The sequence below is a fragment of the Nipponia nippon genome, unplaced genomic scaffold (genome assembly GCF_047370975.1).
Source record: "Nipponia nippon isolate SJK-2023a ecotype South Korea unplaced genomic scaffold, ASM4737097v1 scaffold_20, whole genome shotgun sequence".
Classification (NCBI taxonomy): domain Eukaryota; kingdom Metazoa; phylum Chordata; class Aves; order Pelecaniformes; family Threskiornithidae; genus Nipponia; species Nipponia nippon.
The window spans coordinates 2,013,132-2,029,728 of NW_028262337.1; the positions used below are offsets into that span (position 1 = coordinate 2,013,132).

The window sequence follows — 16,597 nt, forward strand, 5'->3', positions numbered from 1 at the left end:
CCCTGCATGGCTCTGTGCCTGCAAAGGTCGGGGAGGACATACGGATGGCGGACCTGGTAGCAGGGCTCTGCCCAGTGCAGAGACTTCTCAGTACGTGGTATCTGAATATAGGTTCAGAGGCAGGAGCCGCTGTGAGGCGCGGGTGGTTTGCATGGTGGGAGGACCACGGCAGTCTGAGAAGGTGGTGTGCTCATATATCGCTAGAGAAATACAGCGGGGACTGTCTTCCATTTCAGTGTTATTTTCTGATGGGTCCTAGAGATTTCCAATCTAATTGTCAATTAGATAAAAAGTACAAATACCTGTCTGTCTATCTAGATTTTTTTCTCTAAATGTTCTAAAAGTACTCAGTACTGCAGTCACTTTGGGACATTTAAAATTGGCAAAGACAGAGCAGTTGCAATGACACTTTCAGGGGATAGTTCTTCAGCATTTGTAAAACCAAGCAGACAGTCTTTATGGCATTGCTCTGTTTTTCCATGGCTCCTGCCGCTTTTATGTGGGTATTGTATGTCTACATCTATGTCTTCTTTTAGTCAAGCTCAGTAATATAATTACTGTAATGCGGTGGCTTGTTAATGCCAATTCAGGATAAATCTCGAGTGTCTCAAACATTACTCTGAAAAACTGGAAATGCCAGGCAGTATAAAGTACATTTCAAAGGGCAGTGCAGGTTTTATATCTTTCCAAATACCTCCCTGGAAAATAGTAGGAACTGCTTATCTTCTGCCCAGATCCATTTAAAATTTACCTTATGAACACAACCTTTTACTACTCAGTACTTTTGAGTAGTGCATATATGTTGATGCAACTAAACTTGATTACCTTATAAGAGGGAACCAGAGTTATTTGTATTTGCTAGGGCCCATCTAATAAGTAAGTGGGGAATAGTGAAACAAAACTGTGATAAATATAAAACAGAACATTTTCTGTTTTCCTTTGTATGGAAACACAATTTAGGTTTCTCTTTCCTGCAAACAAGGGCAGGGTGATTTTATTGCAGGCTATATGCTTAGCAATGCATATCTGCCTATATATAAAGTCATTTTCTTGAAATAGGTAGAGATTGATTTCCTCAGTGATTTCAGTGGGACTCAAAGTATTGCCTACTTGTTACTTCTTGTATTATAGCTTGCTTTTTCCAGAGAATTTAATTTATTTACTGAGAGCCTATGAGTCAAATTCGTTTTTAGTGAAGTAATTGAATTAGATGTAAATTTTGTCCTGTTATTTAAAAGGCTAATAAAGACTTCATTGCGTCTCTGTTGCCTCAGAATACATGTTTAATGGAAGCTGATTTTGCCTTGGAAGAACAGTTCTGTGGAAACTGACCAAATTGCATTATACCTCGGGGAAGGAAATAAAAGAGACTGGCCAGGTTAGAGTTTTGAGAAGGTAAATTTTATTTCAAAATACAGTCAGACTTCAAATTAATTCCTCCCATGTATTTCAAAGACCTGGGAAATCAATGGGTTCTACTAATAAATTCTTTTTTGTCTTTGCTTTTAATGCAAGTTTCTTTGCAATTCAAAGACTAATTTATTCTCTCTCTAGCTGTTTTTATCATGCAATGCTGCAAAAGGATGAAAGGGATTTTTTTTCTCCCGTATTTTAGTTTCTACTTCACAGGTCTTCATGTATTAGCTTAGTATACTTTGTGTTATATGTTGATTGTTGTGCATTTATTTTCTTTTCAATATACCCCATACAGTCTGCAGACTGTGGATTTGATGTTAGACTCCACCAGCTGGGCTGTACCCAGCCTGTGTTGGCATCAGCTCAGCTGGGACTGGGGGGTTATATCTCAACGCTGAGGGCTCTGTGCAGCCTGTCTTCCTTGATGCTCTTGTCCAAGAGCTTATTCCAGCCCATCAGCAGATAACAGCTGGGGAGGTGGAAAGGTGAGTCTGTGCTGCGCCCTGACACCAGTATCGCATGAGCTGCCCGTCAGCAGCCCTGCAGGACTCCTCTGAGCTGCCGCTGTCGTGCAGACACTGATACAGGTATTGCCTGGCAGATGACCGTGCTTATGCCAGCCCAGCCTGGTGGTCCATCTGCTAGGTGGCTCTCTGTGGGCCAGCCTGTAGCACTCCCTGGACATAGCCAGTAACTACCTATTAGAGATCATGGTAAGGTCTTTTAGCAGTGGATCACAGATTAGGGCACACCTGTGGGTTTTGCCTCTGTTTCTTCTCTCTGCTCTTGGCGAGAAGGAAGTTGGACTAGATGAATGTGGGAGCTTGCTTGGATCTATAATCTTCCACCACAGTGACCTGTGCTGAGTGGTGCTCTCCATGCTCCCACCTGTCTCCGGTCAGCAGCTCCGGGAGCAGGCTGGTCAGGTAAGATCCTTGAGTGAGAGCTCAGGTGCAACAGGGAAGTATCTCTGTCTTTAGGGGTCCATCCCAGAATGAATGTGGGATCAACCCAAAAGATGAGGATTTCAGTCTTTCTGAGGGGGGCGGCGGGGCACTTGATCAAGCATCCACCTATATTCTGCTTCAGTATGCAGGGGCTCCAGCTTATTAAACTTCTAAATAGGGTGCAAACTCTGTTGTCTTCTCCTGTTTGTTACAACTGTAGAATAAGTTGCGGGCTAGAGTTAGTGTGTTCCAGGGTGGGATTTTTTTCGGTTGGCTTCTTTCTCCTTTTTACACCATGATTTCTTATTTTATTGGTTTGGCTTCAGAATGTAGAACAGGCCTTTTGTTGTGGTGAAGGAGTCGGTACAATACAACCATTTGTTACCGCCTCCTGGTTCCCCACTTGGTGCTGTGGCCATCAAGTGAGGTTTTGCACGGAAGCCGTTGAAGGTGTTTGTGTTCTGTTTCACCAAGTAATGTGCAGCAGGAAAAATAACAGAGTCCATGATCTTTTTAATTTTATTTTTTTGTTAGCCTTCTCTTTCACTTTGTCGTCTTGAAGGTAGTCTTGCATCTGTGGTCTGTCTAAGATGCGCATAGAGGACAGCAGAGTGCTTTGACCTGACTCTAGCTGATGTGCTGCCACAGCTTGCCACAAGTGACTGCAGTTACCCAGTGTCCGTCCGCGCGTTGTTGTGTGGCAGCACTGGGAGGTGGAAGAGGTGAAGGTGACTGCCCTCGAGGTGCTGTGTTACAGTGCGACCTGTATGTAGTCACTTACGTGTTGATACCGTTGTGCCTTGTCGCAACCTAAAATGTGCTAAATGAGGTGATGGAAGGAGTGAGTGCTGTAACTCACTACAATGCATGTTACAGTCATTCTCTTACAATATTGTGGCGTATATCTTGTACTAAACAAATAGGCTTTCATTTAACTGAAAAAGTAAATAGAGCTTATGCATAGTCTGTTGTACAGGGCCTGTCTCCCATTTCACTGTCCTAAACAACTCTTATTTCCCTCTGGTACGACACTCGTGGTTGTACTTGCATGGTCATAAAAGTGTGTACAGTGTTGTTTTATATTGCCTTGGCCAGGGCTGCTGCATATGTTAATATTCCATGCGTGGAAAAACAATGATGTCGTGTCTTAAGCAAGGATATTTATAAGGTTAAGAATGGTGCTGATCATGCCGGTTTTTCATCAAACAATAATTGGCAAACTGAATGCTATGCTAACTAACAGCAGTAATGCTGAGATGTACTGAAATGGGTGGCATGTGGGCCTGGGCAGAGAGAGCGAGTTGTTTCTGGAGGCTGTCCACAGTCAATGCACTGTTTTCATTTCCTCCTACCTGAGCTGGGAGAATACAGGTCTGTGTTCAGCCTGTAACTGTGCTGTATTGTCTGTTTTGAATCTTTTCTTTTAACCACTCGTATGAAGCTCTGGGGTGTGTATTTTGTATAGTCACTCTGTTTTCTGGCATTCACAGACAACACCGAGAGTGCTTCTTACTCAAATCCAAAAAATGTGCTCAGGGAAACGTTGAACAAACATTGATTTCCTTCAGCCACAACAGCCATACACTGAACCAATGTTACCTGAGCAGAAGCACAAAAGTGGAGCTACTACTTTCCCTGTGTTGGTGAACGTGCTGTGTGGCTGCACAGGAGACATTTTGTGTTGTGTTTGGTCTGTGGTACAGGTCTTGTGGACTGTTCTGCTGGGCTCTCATCTTTTATAAAAGGTAGGCTTTCTAAACGTAGGGATATACTAGACTGTTGGTATTTTCTTGCAATAACTGAACTTTCAAAGCTATGGTAAAAAAAAGGTCAATGTTTCCTTATGGATGACTTATACAAAAGCCTTGCTACTCTAAATTCAGTTTGATTCCACAGTTGGCTCACAGTGCATATAATGTACTAAGCAGGAGACAAGCTGTTCTTCAAAGGTAGTCAAATAAACTGAGCTAATTCCCTACCGTAAGGAAATACCTCCAAAATCCTGCTTTCCTCAGGCTAGTCAGCAGAGGGCTGAAATGGGAACTCCAGTGACTGTGTTGCAATATCTAGTGGCATCCTCATTAAAAGCCCTGTTACTCTGAGGACTTGAGCAGTAGGAGACTATCCAGCGTGACTTTGTTCACATTCACTGGAACAGGAGCTGCAGCAGTTTAAGCACACAAAGCTGAATGGTTTTTTGCCTCTCTGAAAGACAGGTTTAATAAAAGAGACCAATTTGCAAAACACAGTGTTTGGAGCCCTGGTCTAGCTGCTTCTATGTTTCCACGGGCTCCATTCAAAGCTCCTTAAAACCAGGTCACTTTTATTTACCTGTCGAGATGGGATTTTAGGAACCAAAGTCTGTATATCCAGTGATTTCTGTTTTTTTGGTTTGACCAAACCCAATTATTTTCATTCTAAAATTCTAAATTCTAAAATTCTAAACCAATTCCTTTCATTCTAAATTTCCTTAGAGCTGTGATGCAGGGTTTAAACTGAGCCTACAGCTGAAGCCTGAGGCTAAATACCCTCTTAGCACTTCTTAGAATAGGACCAGAATCTCAGTACCTGGAAATATTTGAACAACAACATCAAACAGGAGCAGTGTTGGGCTGGACTGGGTCTTAAAGGCTTGATACATCTGCTCACTCTGTCTTGTGCTGCTTTTTGTAATGTTTTTTCTTTCACTCATTTATTTTGTTTTTTAAAGTAATAATTTGGGCAGATTAATTGTCCTGAGGTTTTTCAGGTCACTGGTCAGCCAGACTGGAGGGAAAAAAAAAAAAAAATCATTGTCCTTGTATTTGGATGACTTTTGATTTCCTTGTTTCTCTTTTCTCTCTTAGAATTATTTTCTTTTATAGCCAGTGCCCTTTTATATGGTATCAGGGTGGATTTTACAGGTTTAGATTACAGGAAGGAACCTAGGCCATAAATAGATGGTATATGTTGTGCTAACTCCAGGAATACTGAAATAGCTCATCTTAAAAGACAGGGGAAACCTAGCCAGCTGGCGAAGAGCCAGGAGATTCCAGGGTTGACAATTAGTGCAAAGCCTGAAAGGGAGATTAATGGTAGGCTGTGCTCTAAAAAAGAGCATGCTGGGCCCCAGGAGAAATTTGGCAGGGGCAAATCCTGGAAGGGCCATGTGCTGATGCCTTAATGCAGTTTTGCCTTTCTCTTGACACCCCCCGTCCCTGCAAGGTCCTGACATTCTCATGTGGTGTGTTTGTCTCTGTGATACTGAACATTCACATAGAGTGGGCTAGCTGCCTTCTCTGCCTTTACCGAATGTATAGCTAAACGCCTTGTATAGGTCTTTTTGAAGGAAATCCTTCTTACGCAGTCAGACCTTTCTGTACAGCCAGTTAACTGCGAAGGCCCTGATTATCTTTGCAGAAGATGGTCTTTAGCTGGGTGACTTCTAACACTGAATAGGCTGGTATGCATAAGACTTTGGTATCCAGAGCATCCCCCCTTTTTTTTTTTTTTCTCTTTTTTTCTTTTTTTGCCATTAGGAGTAGTTTTGTGTTTATCCTTCTGCAGGAGCAGAACTGGCCATACCTGCCACTCTGGAGTGCTCAGGCTAAAGCCATAAACTACAGCTGGTCTTCAGTAAGGTGATGAGGATATCACTGCCCATCCAAAAATACTTAATTAAATAATAGTTTGTAGCTTCTGCATGGCACCTCTGACATTGCTCATGGAGTTTTCCAGACCATTCGTATTGACAACCTGAGCTGCTGTGGTTTTCCTCAAGATCAAACAGCAGAATAGGAACAGAGTTCAGCCTGCCTAATATCTGAATCACTGTGGTGGTGTACAGCAGACAAGTGGCTTCCAAAAGGCCTGCTCTGCCAGAGTGCCGTCCACTGTTAAAACTTTGAAATATAGTTAAGTTTCATATAACAAAAGTTCTTTGTTACCTAAAATACTCTTAAAATTGTGACATGAAACAGGTTATAACAGAAAACAACTATGGGCCAGAATTCAGGCAATTCTGCAAGAAATCGTCCTTTTCCTAAATGGAGAAGGAGAACAAACAGAGAATGTAAGGTTTGGGTTTAGGTGGGGTTTTGGGTTGGTTGAGGAGGGGTTGTCCTTCCACAGAGATTTTTCTTCCTTGGTATCAAATAATCAAGTGAGAGGGAACATTTGGTGCTAAGTGAGGCTAGTTTGATGGGAGAATCCTGAAGACTTTGTTTGGTTGCCACTCAGTCTCTCCCCGTCCAACAATTTCAAGATTTGGCCAATAGTTGTTGCATACATGTAGTATTTGTCAGGGTTTTGACTCTATTTAGATCCAGAGAATAACATGATTATTTATTGTTGTTTTTTACTCTTTCTGTCAACCACGAAAACAGCCCTTTTCTTCCAATAGGAGTAAAACAAAAAGAGTAACAAGAGTTCAAAGGTGTCATGAAACAAGTACCTTCTTCCTCCGTTCCAGGTTTAAACTGTGTCAGCTCTAAGTCTGCAGCACGCACAGTAAGAAGCATCCCTGGCTCAGAGAAGTGACAGGGAGAAATGACGGTCCCTCCTGTACCCTGAGGGTGAGGAGAAGCCAGGCTCTCTGCCTCTCCCTGGGCAGAGCTGTCACCGGCGTGGCCGCAGCACAGAGACGTGAAGCAATTTGCAGAACCACTCACGTGCGTCTCAGGGCAAGGAGCAGCGTCCCCCGGGCTGGGTCTCTCACCTCGGCCTCTCCATAGGAGTAGCCAAGTGCTTCTGTGCCACTCCAATTCCTATTTAATGAAATTGTCGCCAGCTGCCTTTTCTTCGCCCTTACGTGGCGCCTTTGGCCTCTCCTCCTCCTGCTCGTGCAGGAGATGGGGGTTTAGAGGGCAGCTCCACCTGGCAGTGTCACATGCCCTCTTCCAGTGCAGCACCTTAGGTGACTGTCTGCCTTCCCTAAGCCCCAGGCGCTGTGTTACTGGTCTAATTCTCTCCCCCTCAGTCTGGTGAATCTGTACATGACGGCAGTGAGGTGTCTCCCACGTTCCTCAGTCGGGTGGTGCTGCAGGCTGAGAGGAGGGGAGGTGAGCATTGCCACTGCCTGTGCTATCTCAGAGCTTTCGTGTCCAGCTCACCACCCTCCGGCACACGGCTGCATGATTAGCAGTTGCTGATCAACTATATTTCAAGGTTAAAGAAGAAAGGTAAAGAAGAAAAAAATGGTGTACTTCTTTAAAGGTAAGTGATTGCTTGTGTATTTAGAGTAAGGACTTCTTCATCTGTGCTGCCAAGCAGAGTTAAATTGGAAAAATAGTATGTGGTGTGCTGTCATTTAGTGAAGGGTATGGCTGTTATGTAAAGGTTTTAATGACTTTCTTCATCTGTCTGCTTAGGAGCACCATGCGTCTGGCAAAATTTTGAGAAGGCTCAAGGCGTTAAAGAAAGCTCATCTAAATAAAGGAGGGTTAACGTGACATTGCAGTTACTTAATCCTGTATTGTCCTGCCATGTGACTGCAGGGATACTGAAGCGCAGCATTTCTTTTGCCTGGTGCACAGATTGTGCTTTTCCTGTCATCTTCCAGGATCAGTTGCTTTGTTAAACCGGCCATGGGAAGGAAACAGAGGGGCAACAAACTTTTTACAGCAAGGCTTCAAGGCACCGTGACATTTCCAAGGCACACTGACAAGCTCACAGGCTGAAGAATGAATCAAAGGCAAACCCTACATTCAGCTCTTGGACTGGTACCAGAATCAAGGAGAACTATGCTCGGAAGGTCAGCTATTCAAAATGAACTGCAAGCATCTGGATTTATTCAGAGCAGTTAATCAGCTATTTGTTTGACCTTTATCTGTCAAGTTAGTTTCAAAGCAGCAAGCTGAAGCCTGAAAATTCATGTCAAATGTTTTGCGTGTGTCAAATGTACCGCATAGGCAGTGAGCAACTCACCGCTTTCTTGCACAAAGTTTACAGTTTTAATTGCAAAGCCTCTTTTACCTTGTACATGAAGAGCCTGACACACTAAATCGGTTAGTGAGAGAGAGACGGAAACAGCTTCCAGTTTCATCTCTGATTTTGACCAGGACTGCAATATGTAGATATGCCAGATTTGCTTTTGAAGTAATTTCCAAACTAATCCTTGGACTTTAAGTAAGCTGCTTTTTTTGCTAAGTTTGTTGCAGTGGCCATTATGTGCAGGATTGCATATTCATACAGAATTATTTCATTTACACTCCTTATCAGGACATCTTGTTAAATGGGGAAGTGATTACCCTATAGACTATGACAACAGGATATGTGAATGGAGGAAGTCTTGGAAAACACCGCTATTCCAGGTGGCATCGTGAGGACAGCGGAGAAGATGATGGGCACCTGGAGTGCTATGGAGGAGATGAAGAGGGCCGGCAGCACAGGCTGACCCCATTTGAGAAACTAATGCAGGATATGTCCCAGAATGAAAAAGTGGTGAAAGAATTAACCTTGGGAAAGAGAATTGGCTTCTATCGAGTCAGAGGAGAAATAGGAAGTGGGAATTTCTCACAAGTGAAGCTTGGAATTCATTCCCTAACCAAAGGTAGGCACCGCTGCGCGGGTCACCTGCGTGCTGAACACCCTAGTTCTGTGCGTATGCAAATGGACCTCTTTGGGAAGAAAGATGCTCTCTGAACCTTAAATACACATATAGTTTGTGTGTGTCTGATTTTTGTTGCTGAGTGAATCTATAGGCAGGGTCACAGATAAATGCTCAGATTTGGATTAGGCTTTAAAGAAACCAGAAGTGTTTTCTCTAGATGGCAGCTGTTACAGGAAGAATTAATCTCTGCACTTCATGGAGTTAACATATCTCATCCCAGGCTCAAGCACCCCACACTTTGAATCATGGTGTTGTGCCTCCCGTCCTGCAACTCCTCCTGTCCGTCTGCCCTCTTCCCTGCCCCAGGGCGTGGGCTGCAGGGCTACAGGTGGTGAACCCCCAGGGCGGCCTGGCTAGGCACGCTCCTGCCCGCAGACAGAGTTAGCAAGGCTTCCTTTGTTTCATCGCAAATTTTACTGGTCTGGATGAAGCTTTTATTTGGTCACAGTAATTTTGGTGAGAAATTTTATGCCTGCTTCACTGACTCATTTGCAGGTGGTTCATTACTGTTAAAAGATGGGACAGGGCGATAGGTGTTGGCTGAGCAAGTGCAGGGAAACAAGCTCTGGTACAGCCAAACAGGGGTTTGTGTTGAATTGTCAATCAGTTTTCTTTTTTGAAGTACAGAAAAGCACCCTATATGCTGCTCCTAGGAAGAACTAGAAAGGCTAGGTCACTAAGTGCAGCGAACACTTCAGTTATAACTAAGACCTCGTTTTCATCTTCTTCTTCTGCCTCTGACTGTCTGGCAATAATAGAAACTGTTCTTGTTTTCCCTGAGGGATGACTAGTTTTCCCCACATCTTTGCACACTACTATCTTCTGTTTTTTTTCTCATAGTCTTTCCTTTCCAATTTGATTGACTCTCCTTCCCTCCGTCATCTTACAGATGAGAGAACAAGATACACCCCAAAGCCTTCATGCTGTATTACCTGTTGTTATTTTCTCTAACCACCTCTTTCAGCCCAGACTGCAGAGGCATAAAAGCTCACATTTACCCTTCGTATGAAGCAGTTGTTGCAATGGGAATCAAAGTGGGGAACTGATGGTATTTATTTTTTCCAAATTTAAGCCTGCCTGCACCTAAGGGTTGCTTTAACTGGGTGTGGATTTTTTGGGTTTTGCTTGTTTCAGAAAAGCATCTCTGTTCCACTTGGCCCACAGGAAGATATTTCCTCTTCTGTTCTGTGATTTTTTTTCTTCCAGAGAAAACTGTCTTGTGCTTACTGTTGGAGGAAATGCTGCCCTGTACTGGGAACAGGAGGAATGCTAATGAAAGGAAATTATAAATTTGATCTAGATGAACCTTTTACCTGTTACAAACTTAGGAGACAGGTTGCTTTAGCATTTGAATAGAGCTGATGATTGAAAATTTTTGAACTTCAGTGAATACAGTAAGCTTGGACAAACTAAATACCAAACTGTAAATTTTTTTCTTGAAAGGTTCTTTTTCACCAGAAATCATTCAAATTATTTTTCTTTGGTTTGTTAGTAGCTTTTTTTTTGTTAAAATGTTCACTGGGCAAGGAGGTCATTTCTTGATACTAAGTTTTCAACTGTCATGAGGAAAGAAGGATGAAGGATAAACATCTTCTGATCATCTCTGCCTGTGAGCTTATCCGTCCCCATAAAATACAGTACGCGGATAGGAGAATAGGAACACGCACACGTGTGCACGCACGTGGACACATGCACGCATGCATACACACACACCACCACCACCCACAAAGAAGATTCTGTTTTTTCCAGTAGATAATAGATAGTTGGTAGTGAAGTGATGTTCCTGCACAGTGCTAATGAGTACAAGTCTATTTTTTTTTGCTAATTATGTAAGTACAAAGGCTGCATTATTAATGCTGTTTGGGTCCCTGTGGTAAGGGGAGGTGTATATGTCGGGCAGCTGTTCAGCTCTTCAGTTATTGTCATAATGTTAAGTTCTAAGTGCGGTCTTTCCCCTTACATGTCACCCTATATTAAAAAAGGAAACAACTTTGTTCTTTACTAAGGTGAGCTTTTGTAACAATTGCACGTGTGTGCTGTTCTGTAGCCTTGGTGATCTGTCGCAGCAGGGTACGTGAAAAAAAAGTTTTCTAGAGGGAGGGAGGAAAAAACTGCAGGATCATATCAGATGAAGAACGTTGTTTCTCTCACAAGGGCTGTCTTGGTTGTAGGAAAATCTTTGGTCCTATGATGTGTATTGAGTCATTCAGGAGCATTGCACTTTATTAACCTGAATTTTGGCAGAGATTTTCTCCAGAGACCTGCGGAGTTGCTTGCTGAGGACTGTGAGGTTCCTAAGTTCTGTGTAACCTTTATTTTACACACCTTCCAGTGACAAATGTAGTGTGAGAGCACAGCTGAATAGATGCAATTAAGAGCATCCAAAATTTACAGCTAGTAAAAAGCCAGCTTAATGTGAAACATCAATTGCAAAAGCAAGAATGTCCAGGCACCTAGTTTGCTTTTTTTTTAAGCAATTTTAACTTGGTTCTGTTTGTGTTTTGCTTCCGTTTGCCATCATAGCATACATCACTTCTTCCTGAAATTATTTCTCAACCTTTTCCTTAACTTCTCTTATTAAGATTTCAGCTAGCTCTTTTCAAACCTCAGCATACACTGAGTATAGTCAATCAAAATCTCTTGCTACTCAGTTTCAGTATTTTGGTAAATAAGCTGCCTGCTAAAAATGCCCTTGTGTTCAGCACTGCTGCCATGCAAGGGTAATACAGGATTTGTAAACCAAGCATTTTTTGGAAGCAGAGGGAAGGAGTTTAAAAAAGCAAAGGAGGGTGTCAGGTTTTTTACGCTTTAGGTGGGCTGGTTTTCTTTGCATATTATGCATATGCAACTGCAATGATGTAGATTTAAAGGAGCTTGGTCCTGATTTATGGTGGTGTGTGAACAGGATCAGGCCCTTCAGTTCAAAACTCCACCCCACCCCCCGTTTCATTTTAAAACTTTTCAGGAAAACTGAGCAGGAGGAATATTAAATTCCAGCAAAAGGAAAGGGAAGGAATTTAACCTGGAAGATTGGGGTTTTTTAAAGCCCAAATGCTCCCAACATTTATAAACCAAGATGTAATGATGCAATTCCATAGTTAAGATGATTGTAAGAATTGTTATCCCTGTAGTATCTAAGCATTTAGTTGTGCAAATATTACCTACTGCGAGCTGATACTCTTTCCTCTTGGTTTAGGTGATCAATACGCTACCAATGTGACCAGGGTTTTAGTCTTTCGCCCCTAGGTCAGCAGTCAGAGCTCTGCCAGGATCAGTGTCGTGTGCTGTTACCATTCAGTAGCTGCATGTCCTCCCGATGCACCACACCAGCATCAGCACCACGCGGGAGTAGGTACGCGTGTTCCTCACGGGCTCACTAGAAAGCATGGAGCAGGTCAGAGAGAAGCACCTGGGGAAGACCGCCCGATACTCAGCACGGGCTCCTTCTGCAAACAGGCACATCAAGGGGTAATTCGGCACCTTTCACAAGAATCACATTTGCCTGGAATATCTGCCGCACTTTAGCAGGGGGATCAATTTATGCATGTATGTTACTAAGAAAGGTAAATACACCAAACATGGAGTTTTCTTGATCTGTACAGAGATATATGCTTATGTATCCTTAACACTTCCTTTAGATATAGTGAAACACTGAGTTAAATAACTTTATAATATTAAGTAAAAACATTTTGAATGCTGTTATACCGGAACACATGTACAAATGTAATGTCCTTCTCACTCTTCCCTTAAAGCAACAAGTAAACAATACTGACATTTTTTTTTATTTGCCCCCATGTACTAGAAACTGAGGTGGAGTTTCTCCCTGAAAGATTCGATAAAGGTGATTAATTGTTAAGAAATCTGTGAATGTTTGACTAAGATATTCTTGGGAAAAAAACCTTCTTCCCAGGAATGTGAACGCATTAGGAAAACCGGAACAGTTACCCTGAGAAAGACAAACGTCTACAACACTGATTTTGGTAACTGAGAATTTGTGGGGGTACGGGATGAGAAGTTAGGGAGGAGTTCTGTAAGTCACACCAACTTAAAAACAGATTTCCACGATGAACTTGCAGGGTTATAGCCAGGGCCCCTATATTACCCCCCAGTTTGTCTGTCTGCTCTGAAACAAAGCACCTGAATTTGAGAACTCCATTAGTCTGCAAGTACCAGGCTCAGGCCTAGCTCATCTGAAGAGCGACGAGCTAACAAGGAAAGAGAAAGCACAGACTTTCTGTACCAGCATTAGACACCGAAAGCAGATGCTTTAACTGTGCCCATCAGTCGGGTATTAGCCTGTCAGCAGTGGAGCAGACTAAGACAGCAGGTGATTTGATGAGCCCTTGTGAGGCTCTGCCAGCCCTTTGCTACCTCAGCAGTGAGCAGGATGCTGTAGACGGAAAGGAGCATGGGCGTGTGACAGATTGCAGGGCTTAGCAGGCCTCTGCAGCTTAGCTTATACTGGTCAGAGGTGAACTTTCATTGGACTTCTATAACCAAGCATTGTTGTAAGTAAATAGTATTACCATTTGTACCTTTTGCATCAACAACATGGAAAAGCGTTTTTCTTTTCAGAGAAAGTTGCAATTAAGATTTTGGACAAGACAAAGCAAGACCGGAAGACTCAACGCTTGCTATCTCGTGAGATATCCAGCATGGAAAAACTGCACCACCCAAATATCATCAGACTGTATGAAGTGGTGGAGACGCTCTCAAAACTGCACCTTGTGATGGAGTATGCAGGAGGTGGGGAGCTCTTCACTAAAATCAGTACAGAAGGGAAGCTGTTAGAAACGGAGTGTAAAATAATCTTCTCCCAGATCGTCTCTGCTGTGAAGCACATGGTAAGTTGCTCTTCTTCCACAGGCATGTTGCCCCTCACTACTCTAGCAGATTTTGTGGATATATCTTTTGGTTTTCAACTAGTAGGTTTACTGTTACCACGATTTCAGGCTTACACTTCTGAAGATCAAAACAGGTAGAGAAGAGCTGTCTTAAAGGTATCAGAGAGAGCTTTCACAGGCACCTCGAGTTGCTGCCTCTCTGTTGACAGCTTTTCAGAGGAGACTGAACTGGGAACAGCTGGTGGCTGGAACCATCCCTTTAGCACCAGTGTGCTCCTGGCTGCTTTAAGTTGCTGTAGGCTCCAGCTAAGAAAGCTTCATTTCTTCCCTCCACCTGAAGATCGGTCACTCTTCTGCTAGAAGAAAGCGCTCCAGATAAGAGGCTTGCTTATTAATGAATGTGAGGGACTGGCACTTAAGAGAGTTAATTCCTAGTCCTCGCTTTGGCGCAAATCTGTGAAGCTAACACCCAGCAAGTCACTTCCCCTTGCCTAGCCTCCAGTATCTGGATTTAGGGTGATGCTATTTGTGTAGAGCCCAAAGCATCTTGTAAAGGCAGGAAAGAAGCAATCAACTTCTTTAGTACCATCTTGTCTGAACCTTGCATAGTAACTACAGTTACTTAAAACAACAGCGTAAAAACCCGGGAAGACTGTTCTGCAAGCGTGAGAAGCAGAACAAAAAAATTTGTTAAAGTTGGCTGGGGGTGCCCTCCGGTGGCTCGTATTCTCCTGCCATGGAATAGCCTCAGGCAAAGTCAAAAGCAAGGGTGTTCCCAGGTCAGACGTCTAGAAACTGCATTACAAACTGCTCGTGGCATATATAAACAGTATGCATTTTTTACATATTTTGACAAAATGATCATATGTCCTGTAAGTGATGGATTAACTTCAACACCTTTTCCATAGGACAGGTACTCTGCAGCTACTGGAACTTTGCAGTTCAAGATCGCATCTATTTCTTAGCATTAAACCCAGACTGCCACGCTGGCCACATCTTCACTTGTACACACAGACTTCTGCAAAACTTTTTACTTTTGCTAAGCCATCAAATCCAGGCTACTTAAATCGCATCTCACTGCTGCCGGTCACACGAGCACAGAAGATCCCTGCCTGTTCTTGATGAAAGCTTAAAAATCTTAGGATGCCGAAGGGTTTCTTTATTGCATCCAGATACATGCACCTTCCTACTTCAAAGGGTAGGGCAGAGAGTGCTCAAACATGTCCAGTCCTCCTAGTTATTTCAAAGATGAAGCTAAACCCTCACCTAATCAAGACAGGTATATCGCCACTAAGCAGAGCAAATTCCGTTTTGAATCCTTGGCTACTACTGCCATTTCCAAGGGAAGAAAGTACAAGTATGTATTTATTTCAGATTTCTAAAACTAGAAGACACCACTGAACTTGGCGTCCTGCAACAATGTGAAATACCAGAAGGCACAAGTCTGTGGTCGTTTTCTCCTGCCACCACCAGTTCCTCATAGGACATTAGATCACGCAACAGAATTGTAGCAACTTTCTTGCTCTATCTGTGATTAAGTTCACTTGGTGAACTAAAAGCTTTCACGTCCTAAGTCCACAAGCTTACAATATATAGAAAAATAGAATTAGTTAAAAAGAAAAATTATTTTTTACTTACATCATTATAGAAATGTAGTAATTGCAAAAGTAAGCGTTCTGAACTCTGAAAAGATACAGATTTTGCACATGGAGGTATCTGGTCTTGTAGGATTAGCCATGATGTCATCACAAATCTGCCTCATGAAAATAGTTGGTATTAATTACCAAGTTGAGACTGCTCTTCTGAAAAAAACCAGCATCCTTCTTCCCATCTTCTCCACCTACGTTGTTTTTTGTGTCAGTAGAGAATTAAGTTAAAATTGCTTAAATACTTTTCAGTTTCACTGCAATGCTTATTTCTGACTTTGTCCAAGACAACTCCCTTTCTCCTGTGTGGTAATTAATCGATGATAAGAGCTACTCACTTCAGAACTTTCCTGGGAACAAGCTAATACCAAATTTTCCTCTTGTTCTACAGCATGAGAATAACATCATTCACCGGGACTTGAAAGCAGAAAACGTCTTCTACACCAGTAACACCTGTGTTAAGGTGGGAGACTTTGGATTCAGCACAATAAGTAAAAGAGATGAAACTTTAAATACTTTCTGTGGCTCTCCTCCTTATGCTGCCCCCGAACTCTTCCGAGATGAAAACTATGTTGGCATTTACGTAGACATCTGGGCACTGGGAATCCTGTTATACTTCATGACGACGGGTATCATGCCGTTTCGGGCAGATACAGTGGCCAAACTGAAGAAGTGCATTCTTGAAGGGACATACAGTTTGCCTCCCTGCCTCTCAGAAACTTGCCAGAAACTGATAAAAGGAGTCCTTCAGCCAGTACCAACAGAACGATACTCTGTCAAACTTATTATGAACAGTGAATGGATGCAAGGGATACCGTACCCCAAACCTTTACAGCCATTTAAACTGGATCCAAAGTATTTATCAGACATCAGCACGCTGAAAGAGGAGGAACTCGAAGTGAAAAATATTCTAGAAGACCTGGGAATCACAGAAGAGCACATTCAAAATAACCGGGGAAGAGATGCGCGCAGCTCAATAACAGGGGTCTACAGAATTGTTTTGCACAAAGTGCAGAAGAAAAGGGCACTTGAATGTGTTCCTATCGTGTCCCATCCAGACCCCAAAGAACAAGACGTGAGGGGAAGAATCAGCTCTCACAGCGGAGTGAAACACATATCCAAGCTGTGTTCCATTTTATAAATTGCACTGCAGGC

At 42.8% G+C, this 16,597-nt stretch overlaps 1 protein-coding gene across 11 annotated transcripts in view; it reads left to right on the forward strand.

The window, feature by feature from the left end:
- Positions 1–16,589, forward strand: part of NIM1K (NIM1 serine/threonine protein kinase) — a 31,909-nt gene extending 15,320 nt beyond the window's left edge. For 3 of the 11 annotated variants that reach the window (XM_087759710.1, XM_087759709.1, XM_087759712.1), the window contains 4 exons: positions 7,712–8,094; positions 8,562–8,892; positions 13,528–13,796; positions 15,834–16,589. In XM_087759710.1, the coding sequence (XP_087615836.1) occupies positions 8,601–8,892; positions 13,528–13,796; positions 15,834–16,583 (1,311 nt within the window). In that variant the 5' untranslated portion in view covers positions 7,712–8,094; positions 8,562–8,600 and the 3' untranslated portion in view covers positions 16,584–16,589. Of the gene's footprint in view, positions 1–1,390; positions 4,109–5,909; positions 5,984–6,813; positions 8,095–8,158; positions 8,469–8,561; positions 8,893–13,527; positions 13,797–15,833 lie in introns of those variants that run through there. The other 8 variants (XM_087759705.1, XM_087759714.1, XM_087759707.1 and 5 more) reach the window with 7 other exon arrangements.
- The last annotated feature ends 8 nt before the right edge of the window (positions 16,590–16,597 follow it).